Below are 18,248 nucleotides of genomic sequence, written 5' to 3'. Positions count from 1 at the left end.
TTGGTTGGCAGCGTATCATATCAACATAAAAACACAACTTTAAATTCACTTTTTAAGAAAATGTTTATTTTTTATGTTAAGACCGATCCATCCATGCATTCCTCATCTATACCTGCTTCAGCCGGAACCGTAACCAGTTATCTACAGGCAGAAGATGATGCACATCCCGATATGCCACCGGTGTATGAGTCCAAAATTACATAGTGGGGACAGAAGACTGAGAGCTTGACAGTATTTCATAAAAACTTCACATATTCCTACAAATGAAAATAAACCAAAACACATATTTTAGGACAACAAACCTCCTCTGTGCTGCTTTACACTGCATTTCAACCAACATCTCTCAGCATATGAATATCATGGTTCTTGGATTTCCATTGTGTCAATGCGGGGTGAATTAAGCATATCAAGATTGCTGAACTTTTTTGACCCTGGTTTCTGCAGTGGAACTAGACGGGGCCATGGAAGGGACTTGTTAAAAGAAAACAAAAAACAATGGCTGTCAAAAATGCAGCTTGGTTTTGCAGCCACCTTCCTTCCCCATCATACACAGGACTATTTTGTTTGTTTGCCCTTTATTTATCTTAATTCACAGACAAATAAAAGTCAAGAAAAATGTACTTTAGATAGGATGTTTCAGTTACACAGTTTGTAAATGATGCATAAGTCATTAGGAGGTAAAAACACATACATGCAGGTTGTAAAACTGTCAGTAAAATGCACCACAGAGTTAAATTCCATTACAGAGTAGAAACATCCACTCTAATAAATAAGCGAAGTAAAATAATATTGGTAAATGACTTACAGTTTATTGCGTATCAGCTTTGAGTGATTACTTGTTGTGACAAAAAGTGTTCCTGCAGCAAACAAACAAGCAGGACTTTTATATGCTTTGGTATGTACATTGAACGTGTGTTTGGGTGTTTGCAATGGTTATGTTGGTGTCACATAATAAATACAGAGGACACTGCTTATAATGTTCACATAAATTGACACAAGTGGGGATGAAGCCACATTGAAGGTGAAGTATGTCCTCCCCGAAACACCCGCGCCTGGAAAACATAAACGGTTAAAGCCTTAAAAAATATTCATGTTAGTCTGAAGAAATAATAGTATCTGCTATGGATTATTGTCCTTTAGATTATAGTTTCAACTGTAAATTTATTTCCCGCATAATTCTTTTTTACTGTGTCACTTTTTTATAAATGTGTACATTTTTGCATTTTACCCTTGTTTTTTCCTTGCCTTTTTGAAGCCTCTTTAAAGGCAAGGTGGTTCAGTGGGAGAACCCAAAATTCCATCACACCTCGGTGTAATGACAATAAAAAGCTATTCTATTCTATTCTATTCTATTCTATTCTATTCTATTCTATTCTATTCTATTCAATTCAATTCATTTCATTTCTATTATATTCTATTATATTCTATTTGATTCAATTATATTTGATTCAATTCAATTTTTTATTTTAGTTATGGCTTGTTTAATTCATACATTTATTGTTTTGTTATTGCTTGTTAATATCATTCAACATATCTATACTTATATAAAAAACGATCAATATAATAAAAAAAATGACAACTTAAAAGAGAAATCGATTGAAATGGTCTTCTGTCTCATAACTAATGGAGAGCAAATTTGAAATCCTAACCCTGTTTCTCAATTGATTGTAAAAATAGGTCAAGAAAGTTCATTAACTGGTTTCATTGGCCATAAATATGGGTTATATCTCATTTAAGAACAAAACAGATATCAGTGTTTTTGGTGGTAGTCATTGACTATTATTATTATTATTATTATTATTATTATTATTATTATTATTATTATTATTATTATTATTATTATTATTATTATTATTATTATTATTATTATTATTATTATTATTATTATTATTATTATTACTATTATTATTATTATTATTATTGTTATTATTATTATGGTCTCCAAAACTCTTCAAGTAACTCTAACTGAAACCTAAATCTAAGGTAGGCTGGGCTTGAGTCTCCTTGCTCTAATTCAGATCAATAAAACTTGTTATATCTTCTTAAATGACCTTTCTCAAAACATGTGCTTTGTATGCACACATTATCATGATCACACACAGTAAAAGACGATAAAGCAATATCAACTTGAGGAGATGTTTAACTTCTGACTCACAAGTCATTGCCTAACCTGCATCACACTCATCATCACTTTCTGTCAGAGCCCGGCTTGTCATGTCTGTTGATCGTCACCCACCAGTGAAGCTCTGCCCATCTTCTATGCAGTCATATTCCAAAGTTAGTATCCTTGCTTTTGATTCTTTGTAAAACATTTATATGAAAAACATCATCTCATCATAGTGGGGTAATAGTATTAGGTAGTATTGTTTCTTTGCCGTCCATGAGCTGTCTACAACGGGGGAAAGCACTGCGAACATTCTGGTTTTAGCCCTGCTTTTATCCGCTCGTTTTTCGCTTCTTAATGAGGACCGACTAGTTGTGGGGGTGGCATAGTTCTCTTCCCAAGACCTTTGTATCATCACGTTGTACTGAGGTTGCTATGTTGCTTGCTACCGGCACACATGGTACAAACATGTATTATGAGACTGGACAGAATGAAGGTAGTTACCAACTCGCTAGATGTCTCAGCAGCCAAATACATAGTCATCATTTCTGTGACATGACTGCACTTATCTCTTCTCCATCTCTTGCTGTTTGTAGGTAATTTCGGCGTACTTTAGCCTACAATCTTGCACATTGCTCCTGGTCCTGCTACAGCTCTTCAGTTGGGTTTAGGCCGCTCTGAGCCATGATTCTTTTAATTTTCAACTATTCTTATGTGGATTTCCTGGCTTGCTTCAGCTCATTATCCTGTTGCATGATTCTGTTTTGATCCAGCTGCAGCTGTTGGACAGATGGCTCAATTTTTAAATACTTTGGTGTATCATACGCCGTGTATGGAGGAGTTCGTTCTTGACTCAAAGACTGTGAAGTGCCTAGGTCCTGAATCAGCAAAAACATCCCTAAATCACCACTCCTCCAACACCATGTTTGACAGTAGGTATGATATCATAAATAAACTAAATCTAGAGGGATAACTCAAACTTTAGACATCTTATACAGAGACACAGAGACACACAGTCATATCAACTATTGTCACATGTTCTTAGTCATCCTAGGTTGTTCTGAGTAAACATCATGAGTAACACTGACATAACCCTCTGTCAATAATTATCTGTTCATAGGAAATCGGCAGAGATGGTCTGAAGCTCCCAGGTCACCCGTGAAGTTATTATCCTTAAAGTGTACCTGTTACAGTTGCCTCAGCAACTGCGGTCACCAGGTTGTTTTCAACCCTGCAGCTGTAGGATTCACTGACGTTGGCCGACCGCAGGATGCTGGTGATGCTTAATATTCCGGCAGAGTTTGTTGTGAAACGTGTGCTTGCATTCAGGACGTTCTCGCTGCGGTCCAGCCACGTTACACTGGGTTCAGGAAACCACCTGCTCGCCTCAGCAGTCAGGATGCCTTTGGAGAATGTGAATGTTGGGGCTGAAAAGGCTTGGACATTAAAAGGTTGTGAAAGATCAGAAAACCAGTGAACCGAATCAAATGTTAATACAAGCTTATATTTTATCATGCACAATGTTTTCCGGCCGGAGGTACACTTTTCTCAAACCACAGTGGTAGGAGAGAAAATGCACACTGTGGTCATCGATCCAGTCTTATTTATACTTAAAAGGGAGGTGTTCTTTGTACCTGAACCCCATCGGTGGAGCCATCTGCCCAACATATCAGACCTTCAGCTGTACATATGTCCCTGTTTATTGCTTCCTACTTGAGATGTCAACCCAGATATCGGATGAGACCGTTCAGTGTTAAAACGTCTGTTTCTCTTCATTGTCTTCACCTAACGAAGAGTAAATATCTGAACTATTTTAACAGCCTAGTCATAAAACAGGAGTTGACGCTGCAAATAGAGAAAATAGCTGAACTATAGCTAAACTCCTGAACTGGAGTTGACCCTGCAAATAGAGAAAAACCACCAGTGTAGAATCTTATAGAAAAACCCTTCAAACCTTTAAACAATTTCATAAAATCCTAACAGTTGTTAAATTCACGCGACAAAGGATGTTTCCATCTGTGTTTTTCCCAAAAAGCTTCTTTAGCCACTTTGTTTAGAAATCTTAATTGCTTTCTGAGTCATTGAAATGCAGATGCGCTTATTGATGCCATGTTTACCCACATAGTTTAAACAGGGATAATTAAAGTCAAGTAGTAAAATCTTCTCCCACAAGTTACAATCCAAAGTAAACAGTGTTAAACCGGAGGGACGAGGCATCCTACCTGCTGTTCTGAGCTGAATCTTGACCTTCCGTTGACCTGCGGAGGAGCTGATGCTGCAGGTGTATTGGCCCTCATCGCTGCTCCTCACACTCCTCAGCAGCAGAGAGCCGTTCCCTGCGCTCAGGGCGTCGGGGAACAGCTGGGTCCTGCCCCTGAACTGAGAGCCCTGAGCACCGAGAGCCGGAGCTCCGTTCTCGTACAGGTAAACCCTCAGCTCCTCCTTCATCCAGGCCACCGTCACGTCTCTCAGCCCGTCCGTCTGGGCTTCTCTGGGAAGGTAACAGCTGAGAAGCTGGTCCTCGCCCAGGTTTGCAACGGGATTCGTGTTGCTACTCATCAGCTCCAACGCGGGCTCTGTGGGATGAGGACAAGTCTCATAATGGAGAATATATCTGGATTATGGCAAGAACATGGGGTTTAAGGTTTTTTTAGTTCCATATATTTGACGAATTTAACACAGTGAAACTTCTACTGAACGCATTTCATATGTTGTCAGTGTTTGTTCTTTACACAAATTATATCAATTCAAAAAGTACACTAAAGTATAGTGGTTATGATCTTTTTTCATCAGTGAGAGACGTACAAGTATAATTTTCTGTTTGTATGTCGGGGTGGGGGTGGGGGGTTCAAAATGATTATCTAAAGCAATATGCAACTAAATTGGTGGTTTGTCAGCTCACCTACGGTAAAATTGGAAAGTGAAATATACACCTCAATTTAATCAGACATAGGAGATGATTATTTTTATGAACCATTGTATAGATGTTGCAGTTGTGAGGTGTTTATGAGTATGTTCAGATACCTCAGACTCATATTTGTCTATAATAATCTTTGGTTCAGTCGTCTTACACAGCTGCAAAGAAATGTTATGAGGACCATTTAATATTTAGTGTAAAGCCTTTCAGTTCTGTTGTAGTTGTAGTGCTGTCGGTTTTTACTGTCACTCCTGCATCGAACCTTTAGAGATGTACGTTTGACTAGTTTTCATTCAATTCACTGAAGTTCAGCCATTTGTGATGTTTTCAGGTTTATTAGCTTCTTATTGTTTCAATAAAACAATGATGGACAGGAAACCAGAGAGTGACGAAGCAAGAGATGAAGCAGGAGTAAATCTTAGACAATATTGTAAAAGTGATCTAGCTTATACATATGGGGATCAACTGAGCTTAAAGTTACAAAATTGTTTATGTAATAATGGCTTGGGGGTCATGTTCTGGGTCTGTGGAAAGTGTCTAGCGACAACTTGTGTTGTAATAGATCCTATATAAATAAAATTGAATTGATAATAGATATCAGACTATATTTCTATCAAAGCTTTTACCTTGGTTTTACTCCACATCTGACTACGGACATTTCCCCTGGCAGTCGCGCTACATGCATGCTTGGTTATGTTTACCCACAATGCCCCGCGTTGTAACCCACGTTCTGCATTTTGTTGACTTAAATTGGACCGATATCTAAGTTTTTACGCGAACCAGAATTAACTTCTTTGATCCGCATTCCCACCTCCCCAAAGAAACCAGACTTTCTAGACACATGGAGGTCTGGAGTGAGTGCGCTGTTAAACACACTTCACTGTTCCAACAAGCTAACCTTTCAGCACTCTTCTGTCATCATAAAACTGGATCAATTCAGCCAAGGACTGGATGAGTATTAAGGTGTCTGAGCTGGCAAATTGATTTATTCTGAAGCTGGATTGTTATATATTTCTTTTTACATTGAAATTCTATCTATTACTGTATCTCTTGCATTCAAAATTTCAAAAGTTTGGCAGATAATTTAAATAACTAACTGTTGACATTCTTTGAAACAGATCACATATACTTCTACGTGTGTCTGACAGGAGGATCTCAGTGACACCAATCAACCTAGACAATTATTCACTGATGGTAGTTTGACAGTAAGATATTCCAGAAACACCAGCGAGCACATACTTCTCTAAATGTCCGGTGGTGTGTTCTCACCTTACAAGGATTAACTGCTTTAAACAAACTGAGAAAAGTGAACACACCCACGTATCTCCTCAGGCATGACAGAGACACCTCTAATGATAACAGAATCCACATGGATCCGTGAGGCTTACTGGAGAAGGCTAGGGCCACGATGAGGATGATGAAGGTTGCAAACAGGACGATGAGGGACACCATGCTGCACACGGACAGAAACACAAGCAGGAAAATGTAAGCAAACAGAAACAGTAGCTGATCGGTTTACTTGCACATGAATTTCACTTGAAATGAGAGAAACATGTCTACATGTTTAGAAATAGGACACCCAGCAGGACAAACTCCACAACTTATTTAAAGGACTGTCTCATAAAATTAGAATATTGTGATTTTCTGTAATGCAATTACAAAAACAAAAATCATACATGCTGGATTAATTACAAATCAACTGAAATATTGCAAGCCTTTTATTATTTTAATATTACTGATTATGGCTTACAGTTTAAGAAAACTCAAATATTCTGGGAATCTTAATCTTAAACTGTAAGCCATGATCAGCAATATTAAAATAATAAAAGGCTTGCAATATTTCATTTGATTTGTAATGAATCCAGAATGTATGACATTTTTGTTTTTTTAATTGCATTACAGAAAATAAAGAACTTTATCACAATATTTTAATTTTCTGAGACAGTCCTGTATATTACAAAATGCAAACATGCATGGATTTTATTTCGTATTCTGAAATCTTTCAAATATTCTTACTGTTGAAGTTTTTTTTTCTTTTAAAAACTTTAATAGCTTAATACAAAGGTACAGACATTTACTGCTGCTGTAAACAATCAAAAGTTTTCAAATTGAATCACAACCAGAGCAGGGCTGATCCAAACCTCATGATCACACCTGTAGAAGATGATTTGTCCGATTGAAGCCATGTCTCCTGGAAGAAACTCTTAGTTTTCAACAATTAGATCCTGTTGTTTGAGTCAAAATCCGTCCGTTTATCACTCTGCAGTCAATATCCAATTTTTCAGGGAGATAATTTGCCCACATCCTCCTGCTGTCATCAGTCTGTGCAGAGTGTGTTGGCTCCCTGCTACACCAAGAGTAAATATTACATTAAAGGTGTGTGCTTCGTTTTGCTGTCACTCTAGGCCTTTTATCTTGTCATCACTTCAAATAGATGAGGGAGAGAGGGTTTGATTCAGAAGCTTGTACTCTCTTATATGTTATGACATGGTGAGGTAATTTTCTAAATAGCTCACTGTTTTGGCTGTAAACTTTGTATTTTGTTACAACAAATGGATCTCATACATAAAGATGAAAGAATGACAAATATGCTGGGTTTGGTAATTTACTGAAAGTGGGAATAAATTCCATCTATACAGCAGAAAAACCATGAGACAGAACGTGCATCTCTACTTCTTCAGTGACTCAGTAAAAGATCAAAATGGAAAGGTTTTGAAATCACTCAAGTCCTGTATTTAACTAAAAATATATTGACTGGTGATGATTATTGGTAGCAATGTACATCACTTTGCAAATGTCTTAAGGTCAAAAGTCAAAAGTTTTAATAACCATCCTTGTTGACCCTTTCCATCCTTTCAGCCATAAACCTTGATAGCGCTGGAGTGTTATCAGCCCGCCTTGGTAACGTTCGGATTCAGTTCCACAGATGTCACAAATGGAAAGGGGAGTAGGAGCAGAGCATCTTGTTAACGTAACATCCAGTTGAGATTGAGATTGGGCAGCCTGCCAAGGCCGGGAGCCGGGGAACCAAATTCAGATTGCAACAAATTGTTTGGGTCAAGTGTCTCTGGTGCATCTCATGGCAACACCAAACATTTTCTGTCAATTTCTGCCAAGTTGAGTTTTTATGATTTTGTTCACACAGCGTCTGAGTGTTTTTTTTTTTTTTTAATATACTATATATTTTATATACTCAGAGACACCAGCAGAGGTACCAGCAACAACAGGCCAGGGGCCTCATTTATAAAAGAGTGTGTAGAATTCATAGTAAAAGTGCACGTAAAGCCAAAAGCCGAAAATGGCGGGCGCAAAAAAAAATCTGGATTTATAAAACCGTGTGCACGCACACTTGCACGCAATGTTCGCTTTATAAATCACAGTCAAGCTGGAAGGTTGTGCAGGTGAATTCGGCTCATATCCCGCCCTCTACACACCCACTTCATACCATAAATGGGCAATGCAATGTAGTATTTGCATATGAATGAGCCTGCTGAGCATGCGCAGCGGCTTCCTGCAGCCTGTTTGTGCGTCAGGATGAATGAACGCGTCGAGCAACCGTGCCACTGAATTTCACGGAGACTGAGATGGAGATGTTGTGGATGAGGTGGAGGACAGGAAAACCACATTATTTGGTGTTCACAGTAAAAGTAGAAAAAGTATATAAATAGTATAAAATAAAGCGAGTGAGTGGCAGCACGGCGTTGCTGCCCGTGAGTGCCACGGCACACTGGGGATAGGAGGGACATTTCCCCCCCACTTTTCAAAATCATGTATTTGTCCCCCCCACTTTTTACAGTTTAAAAACTAACGGTAGGCTCAGCCTGTAATTGCAAATCATCAACACACCCTGTGCGAAGACGGGACGGGAGCCCCCGCTCCCCCTCCTCCCCTCCCCTCTCCCCTCAGTGCTGCTCAAGGCTGATTTATGGTTCCGCGTCACCAACGCAGAGCCTACAGCGTAGGTGCGCGTCGCCGCGTAGAGCGTCTAAACGCTCTACGGGGCCCCTCATATGTTCGGTCCTCAGTCACTCTCCAGTTGTCGCGGTGGGTGAAGAGGAGGTTCCCGGCACGGCGTGTCCACCGCGGCTGCAGCACCAGCACCAGAGTCCTGACTGACGCTGAGCTTCACACACAGAGGGACACGATCAGCGCTATTATATTATAAGCCTGATATGTGATATCTGATATGCCACCTCACTGCCTGCGTCGCCAGTTCCCCATATCTTAAGTAAGTTCCTACGGGAGGGTCAGGGTTGCCGTAGGGATACGCACATTCTTCGGCTAGTTTTTTCTTTTTAAATCCCAACCTTTGCGTAGAAGGTGGCTTGCGCATCTTTCAAGCCCTGTTTTGTGCGCAAGCAAGCTTTATAAATGAGGCCCCAGAACAATACTGCTGCATCAAGTTGAGATGGAGCTAGTTTGAACTGGTGCAGACTCTCAGGCAATGCAACATTGCCTCATATTTCATAACATCACCAAGTCCTTGGCATGCGAAACTTTCATCTATAAATGATAAATATAGTAGCTAAAGCTGCAATGTAAATGTGGAGCAACATATATTTCTCCTAGAGCAGGTTCAAAGCTGGAAATGCTCAAATACATTAATGAATGGTGGTCAGCAGGTTGTCAGTGTAGACGGGTGAACAGTTGTTAATTTGAAGTCACCAGCGAGGACAGCAGCACATCGCAGATAGGAAAGTAATTACAGAATATGAATACATTAAAGGAGCGTTACCATGGAGCTATTCCCAGGAGAGTCCTCACTGAATCAAACTGGGTGTTTAAATGTTTGTTTGCCATGTTGTTTTCCACCATATCTCATTGATGCAACAGTGTCCAACCCAAGAAAGACAACAAATCTCTTTTTCTTATTCTTTGTAATGGTATTATAGTGGGTTTAATTCAACAAAGACAAAATGATTAATTCCAAACTTGAGGTTATATTTACTTCACACTTTCCAATCTGAATGACCTTTGACTAGAACAGGGGAAACGTAATTATTCCAGAGAGGCTTGAACTCTGCTTTTACAGGAAACACATTACTATGCGAAAGCAAACAGCACTCCGTTATCTTTTTCATGGATTCTTTCACACTTAAGCCACTCAGAAGCTAAATACAACCACATATATCCTGTCAACTCTCTGTGTGAATTTAAAGGTCTGAAACATCATCATCTGTCATTAGTCAACAAGTTCTTCCGGCCATTCAGGTTAAAAGTTTTACCTCCTGAACCTTTTAATTAATAGTATTTATTTAAGACATTTGTTGACAAGTATGAAGAAAAACTACCATTGCTTTCCTTCTGTATATTTTACGGCCCTTCTCCTACTTTATTTCCTCATTTCCTCCTTTCATAGGATCCAGATTCATTTCCAGATCCCTCTCTGTCCTTGTTCTCGGCTCTACTCCTCCATCCGGATCCAGCTGACGGGGATCCACTGAGGCTCGTTCTGGGCCTGCTGGATGACGGACCAGAGCTTAATGCAGGCGTCCTGCATGTAGTCGTTCACCAGGACGCTGTCAAAAAACTGTTTGTATTTAGCCTCCATCAGCTGGGAAGTCTCCTCCAGTTCCGAAAGGTCCTCCTCCTGCGTGGAAAGAAAAGTTAAACTGTTGGATACTATATACACTCCAAGTTCTACATCACAGCTCATAACACCGTCAAAGGTTTCCAACACTGGAGGGGCTGTCAGGTGGAGTACTTCTGTTTTTAAAGATGTTCTGTGAACGATCAGACTTTGAAATATTTATACACACTGCAAATTTATGTAGATATGTAAAAATAAAAAAAGACTACATCTAAAAAAAATGTTGATGTCATGTTAAACACATAGACCAAGCCACTGAATACAGGACTGTCTCAGAAAATTTGAATATTGTGATAAAGTTCTTTATTATCTGTAATGCAATTAAAAAAACAAAAATGTCATACATTCTGGATTCATTACAAATCAACTTAAATATTGCAAACCTTTTATTATTTTAATATTGCTGATTATGGCTTACAGTTTAAGATTAAGATTCCCAGAATATTCTAATTTTTTGAGATAGGATATTTGAGTTTTCTTAAGCTGTAAGCCATGATCAGCAATATTAAAATAATAAAAGGCTTGCAATATTTCAGTTGATTTGTAATGAATCCAGAATGTATGACATTTTTGCATTACAGAAAATAAAGGACTTTATCACAATATTCTAATTTTCTGAGACAGTCCTGTATACTGACAAGTGAGGATTGGCTCATGTAATACCACTTTCTCCCACTAGTGATATAAATCATTGTAGCATTTGATCTATCTCCTCACCAACCAATAAAGAAGAGGAAGCTGTTGGGTATATTCTACCTCCATGTCTGTCATGTTAAGAGACCAGTTTATGCCAGGCTCACAGACTGACTGGGCGTAAAAACCATGAGGTGACAGTCGACTCTCAGTATATGATTGTTGTATGTAAAAACTCAGAGACACCTCAAAGATGCTTGAGAATTCGTCAGTGAGCTATTTCCACCTGCCTAGCCATATCTAGCACACCAAATATGTATGTAGCTGGCAGGAGAATTCCCATCTGAGCTACTGTCAGTCAGTGCGTTAACATTCGTGGGAAGATTTTTAGGGGACTGGATCGTTGGCGCGCATCTCCATTAGCAGGAACCGCCCTGAAAAGTGGCTTTAGGAACCTTTAAGGGGTAGAAAACGTTCCTGTATTCGGCGCGGTACTCAGTTTGGCCAACAGGAATCTCCCGGCGAGGGTTTCTGCTGATTTTCTAAATGATGTTCAGCACACTCACGTGAACATAAATCATGTGACCACAACTCATTTGAACCATTTGGACTAGAAACATTTTATGGTTACTACTTTTGATGAAATTGGAGATTATAAGAAAAAAACATAGATGGGACGACCAGTCGGTTCAGGCTGTGATGGAAAATTCTGCCTTGGCTACTTGATTGAACCAAAACTGCTGAAAGCAGAGAAAAATAACAGCCTCGGCCCAGCCAAATGTACAGACCGGTAAAAAAGATTAACACTGACCTTAAAGATGTTTTTGTCTACTCAAATCGTAAGAATGAATCACCCTTTGTCTTAAAATCATTATGCTTCCTTTGTTACGTTGTCATTCTGCATCGAGACGCCTCATGTTTTGACCCTTTTACATGCAACTGTTTAATTAAATCTACTGAAATCTGGATCATTTCTCAAGTCTTATTCTTGGTTTCAGTCCAGTTATATAAGAGCACATTAAAGAGCATTTGATGGGATTTTCCATGACACAGGCCTTGTTGGCATATTACACCAATGTAGAGGTCTGGCGGCGGGTTTTCTTTTAAGCTCATCCCAACACAGTGTATGTTAAAAAAACCACAAACAAAAACGAACATACCAAATCAATTGTAATAGGATGTGGTGAGCTTTAACTGACGACGCATGTAAAAGCATTCAAGAGCCACAGTTCAAAACAACTGGAGAGTTGATAAAAACCCCTTGGCTCAACACTTACAACATTGATTCCCTGGCATTTCTTCTCCACTGCACACCACTGTGGACTTTGATTGACACTAGTCTGTCGGTGGCTCTGCCTGCATCACACACTTTGTCTCTGACTGGTTTTACATCTGTCCAATGGTGTTCAGAGGGAGTTTTCTTCTGCATCCAAAGGTGCTGTGCCCATGAAGTCAAATTTGAATCCAGATGAACCGCACTAATTATTTTTATTGCGGAGGAAAACACTGAGGACCGCTCACCCGGCTGGCTCTGACATTCTGCACATCGTTCGGAATAGAAACGCTGACGTAACATATTATCTGGATAATTACTGTGAATACTTTGTTGACGGCGTAGTTGGCGATGACACTGGAATTTCTCCGAGTTTGTCTCAGCCTCTCCGGGTTGGGAACTTTAATGAAAATCACGTAGGGCTTCAGTTTTCGCGTTCGTAACATCTGGATGCACTGAAATGAAATGAAATCAGATCAACACATAAAAGATTTCCCCAAATTTGCCATGTGATTTCAGCGAACGCACACATACTTTAATCTTGGACAGGAAAAAAAGGAAATGCACCACAGTAAGAAGGAAGGAATAAAAACCATCTAAACATTGGAATTGACTAGATAAAAAAAAGATAAGAAAACTCACATGTGGTTCAGCATCAATGATGCACATCCTTCCCCGTTTTAGCACCTCATCAATGGCATCAATGCTGGTCCCGTACAGATGGCCCTTACACTCGCCGTGCTCCACAAACCTGAACACAGAAACACACACACTTGCAGAAAGCTACAATGAAGTTACAACTAAGTAATAGCTAAAAAGAATAAAAAGAGGAGCCTACCTGTGGTTGCAGACCATGTATTCAAAAAGCTCTTTTGTAACAAAGTGGTACTCTCTCCCCATCTGCTCTCCTTCTCTGATTGGACGAGTGGTGTCTGCAGGAATAGTGAAGAAGCAGAACAGTCAGAACTAGTGTGTGATTGTTTAATGGTTGCATTAACAAGTCCAACACTAAACTAATGTATTTTTAATGATAAGATAAGATGAGATAAGATAAGATAGTCCTTTATTGATCCCCAGAGTGGAAATTTGGGTGTTACAGCAGCTCAAAGTCATGTTTAGGACAACATGAACTCAGACTAAATAAAGGATTAATAAGGATTAATTATAAGTATGGAAAATAGAAAATAAACTGAGACTGAACAAGTGTACTGTAAACTGAATCAATGTACTATAAACATAGTAAGTACAATATAATAAATAGTGAATAGTGTGTTAGTGATATAGTGTGATAATATTTCTCCAATGATTTGTCCCTTTTGTCACTTCCTGTTTAAAATGTCATGTCACTCTGAGATCCCGATAAAAATCTAACAATGAGTAAAAATGAAAGTAAGAAACAAAAGAATAATCTAATACAGGACTCCCAGGGGAAGGGACCTGACTGTCCAAAGTTTAACAAAGACAGGAGAAAAAAAAACAAATTCTTCCAAATGAATGTCTGGTGATTTATCTTACTACCAACTAACCCAAACACTGCTGCACAACATTATTATGTTGCTATTTGAAACCAGGAGAAGCACGTTAAATAAATATATTAAACCTACGAGGTACGGGTCCCTGGAAGGTTGAAGGATTCAGTTTGATGAGTCTCTTCCTTAACTCATTAACTCCAACTCCTGAAGAACCTGTTCACAGAACGACATACGACACGATGAGTCTTTTTACGCTCTCCGGGACACAAATGTAGATTTTAATGAACACACTTGGGAAGCAATATGTGCAAACAGTGAGAAGACGGACAATCTGGTGGAAAACACAGAACAAAACCGACTTCTGATATCAAAGTACTGCATACATACACAGATAAGAAAATAAAAAAGGGATACCCATTAAAGTTGGCGCATGGAGCATTTATGGCCTATTGCTATAATTTTAAGGTATATTTTGGCACTTTAATGTTGAAGGGATCTATTAAACCTTTGAGAGACATAGAGTACAGTTGAATAATGTTTTTATTTGCCTATTAAAGTTTTTTTTGGTGGTTTAAGAGGTTGAAAACATTGATGTAGGATCTAGCGGGGTACTGATAGACATAAAAAGTCAACAAGAACATCTGAAGCACAGGTGAGGTCACGTAATCAGGAAGGAAGATCCAGTGCTGTGTATGATCCTCGCTCACCAACAAGAATGATGAGGCGGTGGTTCTCCTGCGGGGGCCGCTGGTACAAAGCCACCTCCTCGTACGGGGTGGACAGAGCGTTTCTGTTGGGCGAGCAGGTGGTGCAGGACTGCCGTCTCCTCCTGAAGGAAGTCCTCCTCCAGAGGCGGAAACTCCGGCGGAAACCAGCTGACGATGGGAAACAGAAACCTTCAACCGCGTGCTCATTCGGAAACTCAGAGAACGTCACACACAACCATTTAGCCTCTCTGACCCATTCGAATGTTATTTTAAAATGATCAAGTATCATTTGGAAAGAAAAATGTTTAATTCTTAACATGTGAGCTAAAATTGTCACCATCATAAATTGGCCATCAGCTGATCTGATTTCTAAGAATCAGCATCAGCCAATTCATTTTCAAAAAGGCCTCTCGTTCTGTAATGCACTGGGAGCACAAATTTAAGGTAATAACTATGTAATTATATGATAGTTAAATCTGTCTTACCCAGGTAGATTCCATCAGTAAAATCAGAGTTGTCATCTTCTGAAGAAAAAAAAACATGTTCAAAGTTATTCACAGTTTTTCATTACGCTCAAACGTAGACAGTTGCTACTGTTGGAGATTTAGGTGCAGATTTACTGAGCCGGAGGGATTTGTGTGGTAATAAATATGGCTGATGAGCGTCCACTTCTGAAAATTCCCTTGATCTCTAAACATAGGAGGAAATAGATCATATCAATGACCAAGTGGTTTACCAGGAGTGGCTTCTCAAAAACAAATCAAAAACAAATCAAAAACAGGGTTTCCTTCACTTATTTGACTTTTATCAAAAACACTGTTTATCTGATCCGTTAGTAAAGCATGTTGCACTACTGTGTATTAAAATTGCTATATAAATAAAGTTTGAATTGATTTGATTGATTTTATTAAATGCACCACTCTAATGAGTTTCATCACTCAGCTCTTTGGAAGAACTAACTTAATTTACTGTACGCTGTTGCTTTTAATGGTTTAAGACAGGATGGCAATCATAACCGAGGAAGTCATGAAAGGTACATTAGGGTAAGGGATTTCTGGATGACTTCATACCTCTTGATATTTGACACAAAATCCCAACAAAATGTGGAAAACCTGCTCCTCCCTTATGGATCCTCCCCCTGTCAGTGATTGGCTGGAGCATTATCATATTCATATTTCAGTACAATGTACTCATGAGATTGGTAACTAGAAGATGATTAGGAAATGTTTGAAATAACCAAATGTGAAAACATTTTCTTGCTTGGAAATTACATAGAATCACTTACCCTACCTTTACATCTTAATATGCATTGAGATGTAGTGAAATAATAATAAGCACCTATCACCCTCCAAAGCCACCTGCACTTTTGGATTTTCTAAAGAAAAAACTGTTCTACAAAAGTAAGAGGATGTGAATATAAACCTGCTGGTGAATCTCATCATCTGGCCATTTGGTAATGTTACACTCTTCTGCATGTAAAAGTGTTTACATTACAGCTACATGGGTTATGGTGGTCCAATTAAAACAAACATGATAAACACAGAACAACACGTGTTAAGATGCATAAATAAAAGCATTTAGGACATTTTCAGGCAAATCTTTCAGAAGCAGACAATGTTGCAATCGCTATGTGCAAACTTAGAATTTAGTTATCTTTCTGCTAGATTCACTTAAATACTCACTCTTTGCCAAAATATGTTACTCAGATTCAAAAACTCGCATAAACGCATGCAACATGGAGAACGAGTAAAAAAAGGGAATGGCCCAGAAGGGGCCCCTGGCTGTTTTAAATGCCAAAACAGAGTTGTCACCTCTTGCAAAGGCATATTAAACCTGCACCTTTAAATGCAAAATACAGTTGTCAACATTTGAAGTAGATCAAAACATTAAATCAAAGTTGCACTAAGACAAGAACTGATATTGTTTGTAATTGCAGCATCAAATGTAAGTGCATTTTTGATCCACGCTAAGTGTTGACTACTATAGAAGCCAGACAAACCAAAAAGAAAACACATAGTTACAGTATCAGTCTTTCCTTTTTGTCCCCTTTTAATAATTAAAATCCTAAATCTTTAATTACATTTAGACTCAGATCAAATCTACAGGAGTACACAGAACAGCTTTTAGTACAGTTATTCAGTAATGCCACACTTGTCCTTAGTAAAAATAACATGAAAATATAAAGTTAACCAGTGAATGGTAAATACTGTATATAGGCTACTGTTTCATTTCATAGGGGTGGACAGACTTACCTACCAAAGTTTATTTCTTTATTGTTTTCAAAATCTGTGGAAAAGAGGACAAATAAACCACTTATATCTCATTTATGGGTAAAGAGCTGTTTTCAATAAAAAAAAAAGAAAAAACAAAGTGTGACCTGCTTTACCTGTTAAGATGCGTTTGTCGTTGGTGAGTGTCGTGTCGTCCTCTGGAGGAGCAGAACAGAATAAGAGTTAGCTTGTTGCCATGAGGCCAGGCTTCAATATAACAAAAAAAACAACTCAGATTTTGTGGTATTGTGACAAGCAGAATTAAAGAACAGAAGGAACCAGGTTTGTGCTTCTTTTTTAGCATCTCAAGAAAGTCCTCGTAAAAATATTAATAGCAATTCGAGCAACACTGAAGCAGCTTGTGGTGCTTTATATGGCTTAAAGGAGACATTCGGTTAGTTTTTCTGTATTTGGGCACTTGAAGTGACTCAGATAAATCACAAGGCCATTCTTTCTCATCTAAAAACATTCTGTATTTGTACCTCAGAAGCAACTAATGCTAAAATGTGGGCCAGACCTCAGATGAATTAGTCTACAGAGGAAAGAGTGAAGTGGAGTTAAAAGAGCAATGTGTAAGGTTGTAGGTTAAAATATCCCAAATTAACCTAGAAAAAGCAAGAGAATGGAAAGAAAGTGCATGATGTCACAAAAATGTGGCTGCTGAACTATCTACCGAATTAGCATGCTAAATAATTGTGCTGGAACTATTAACCTTGTCCAGTCTTGTAACACAAGTTTCTGCCATGGTGGTGGTAGCGAGCAACGTAGCGTAGTGATGTGATGACGCGAAGAAGTTGCATGTTTGTGGGCGTACCATGGACATGGACAAAGCATTAAAGGAGCTTGAGGCAAGAATAAAAAATGAGACTCATTAGCGCTACGACGGTCGTCGGGGGTACTGCAGCCAACAGCGAAGCCGGAATGGGAGAACGGGGAGAACACGCATGCAGCGTCATTTGACGTCACATCCGCAGGACAGCGCGGGAAATTCCGGTCACAATTGCAGCACATTTTGCAGCACACAGCCTATTCAAGGCAACGGAGAGATACACTAGAGGGCTCATTCGTTTTGGTTTGGAACGCTTCATCTGACATTATTACTAGAAAACTTAAAGCAGCACAACGGAACTTTCAGCTTTTGTTGAGTTTGGCGCCATCTTTTGGACAAAAGGGGTAGTGCTTTACCAGAAAGAACACTACGTTTTCCATGAGCACCAGCGCGTACTGCTGGAAAGAGCCTGTCCCGTCGCGTGCATTTGTTTTGATAGCGAATGAAGACGGG

General features: G+C 39.0%; 3 protein-coding genes across 5 annotated transcripts in view; 1 reads left to right on the top strand and 2 right to left on the bottom strand.

The window, feature by feature from the left end:
- Positions 1-18,248, top strand: part of itgav (integrin, alpha V) — a 563,305-nt gene that overhangs the window by 331,311 nt on the left and 213,746 nt on the right. The window lies entirely within an intron of this gene.
- Positions 847-7,340, bottom strand: vtcn1 (V-set domain containing T cell activation inhibitor 1). Of its 2 annotated transcripts, none has more exons than XM_061724402.1 (5): positions 7,163-7,340; positions 6,410-6,474; positions 4,327-4,699; positions 3,289-3,540; positions 847-1,052 (listed from the first exon to the last, which is right to left on the bottom strand). In XM_061724402.1, the coding sequence occupies exons 3-5, from the start codon at positions 4,661-4,663 to the stop codon at positions 934-936; spliced, it is 708 nt and encodes a 235-aa protein (XP_061580386.1). In that variant the 5' UTR covers positions 4,664-4,699; positions 6,410-6,474; positions 7,163-7,340; the 3' UTR covers positions 847-933. The 2 variants fall into 2 exon arrangements, with proteins under 2 accessions (XP_061580386.1, XP_061580387.1); XM_061724403.1 differs by having other exon boundaries at positions 4,327-4,680; positions 7,176-7,340.
- Positions 9,909-18,248, bottom strand: part of LOC133445826 (MAGUK p55 subfamily member 4-like) — a 28,821-nt gene continuing 20,481 nt past the window's right edge. For both annotated transcript variants that reach the window (XM_061723303.1, XM_061723304.1), the window contains 9 exons: positions 17,083-17,124; positions 16,953-16,982; positions 15,182-15,220; positions 14,697-14,864; positions 14,122-14,202; positions 13,356-13,449; positions 13,160-13,268; positions 12,838-12,972; positions 9,909-10,611 (listed from right to left, as the gene is read on the bottom strand). In XM_061723303.1, the coding sequence (XP_061579287.1) occupies positions 10,426-10,611; positions 12,838-12,972; positions 13,160-13,268; positions 13,356-13,449; positions 14,122-14,202; positions 14,697-14,864; positions 15,182-15,220; positions 16,953-16,982; positions 17,083-17,124 (884 nt within the window). In that variant the 3' untranslated portion in view covers positions 9,909-10,425. The remainder of the gene's footprint in view (positions 10,612-12,837; positions 12,973-13,159; positions 13,269-13,355; positions 13,450-14,121; positions 14,203-14,696; positions 14,865-15,181; positions 15,221-16,952; positions 16,983-17,082; positions 17,125-18,248) is intronic.

The sequence above is a fragment of the Cololabis saira genome, chromosome 6 (assembly GCF_033807715.1).
Source record: "Cololabis saira isolate AMF1-May2022 chromosome 6, fColSai1.1, whole genome shotgun sequence".
Taxonomy (NCBI): Eukaryota; Metazoa; Chordata; class Actinopteri; order Beloniformes; family Belonidae; genus Cololabis; species Cololabis saira.
This window is presented reverse-complemented; position numbering and strand designations above follow the sequence as displayed.

Bases quoted from the DNA above. Each gene is read 5' to 3' on its own strand.
- vtcn1 (XM_061724403.1), bottom strand. From the start codon at position 7,207: ATGGCTTCAATCGGACAAATCATCTTCTACAG. The intron at 6,475-7,175 runs GTGTGATCATGA...GTCCGTGTGCAG, and splicing joins GGACAAATCATCTTCTACAG to CATGGTGTCCCTCATCGTCC. The intron at 1,053-3,288 runs GTACACTTTAAG...TATGTTTTCCAG, and splicing joins TGCTGAGGCAACTGTAACAG to GCGCGGGTGTTTCGGGGAGG.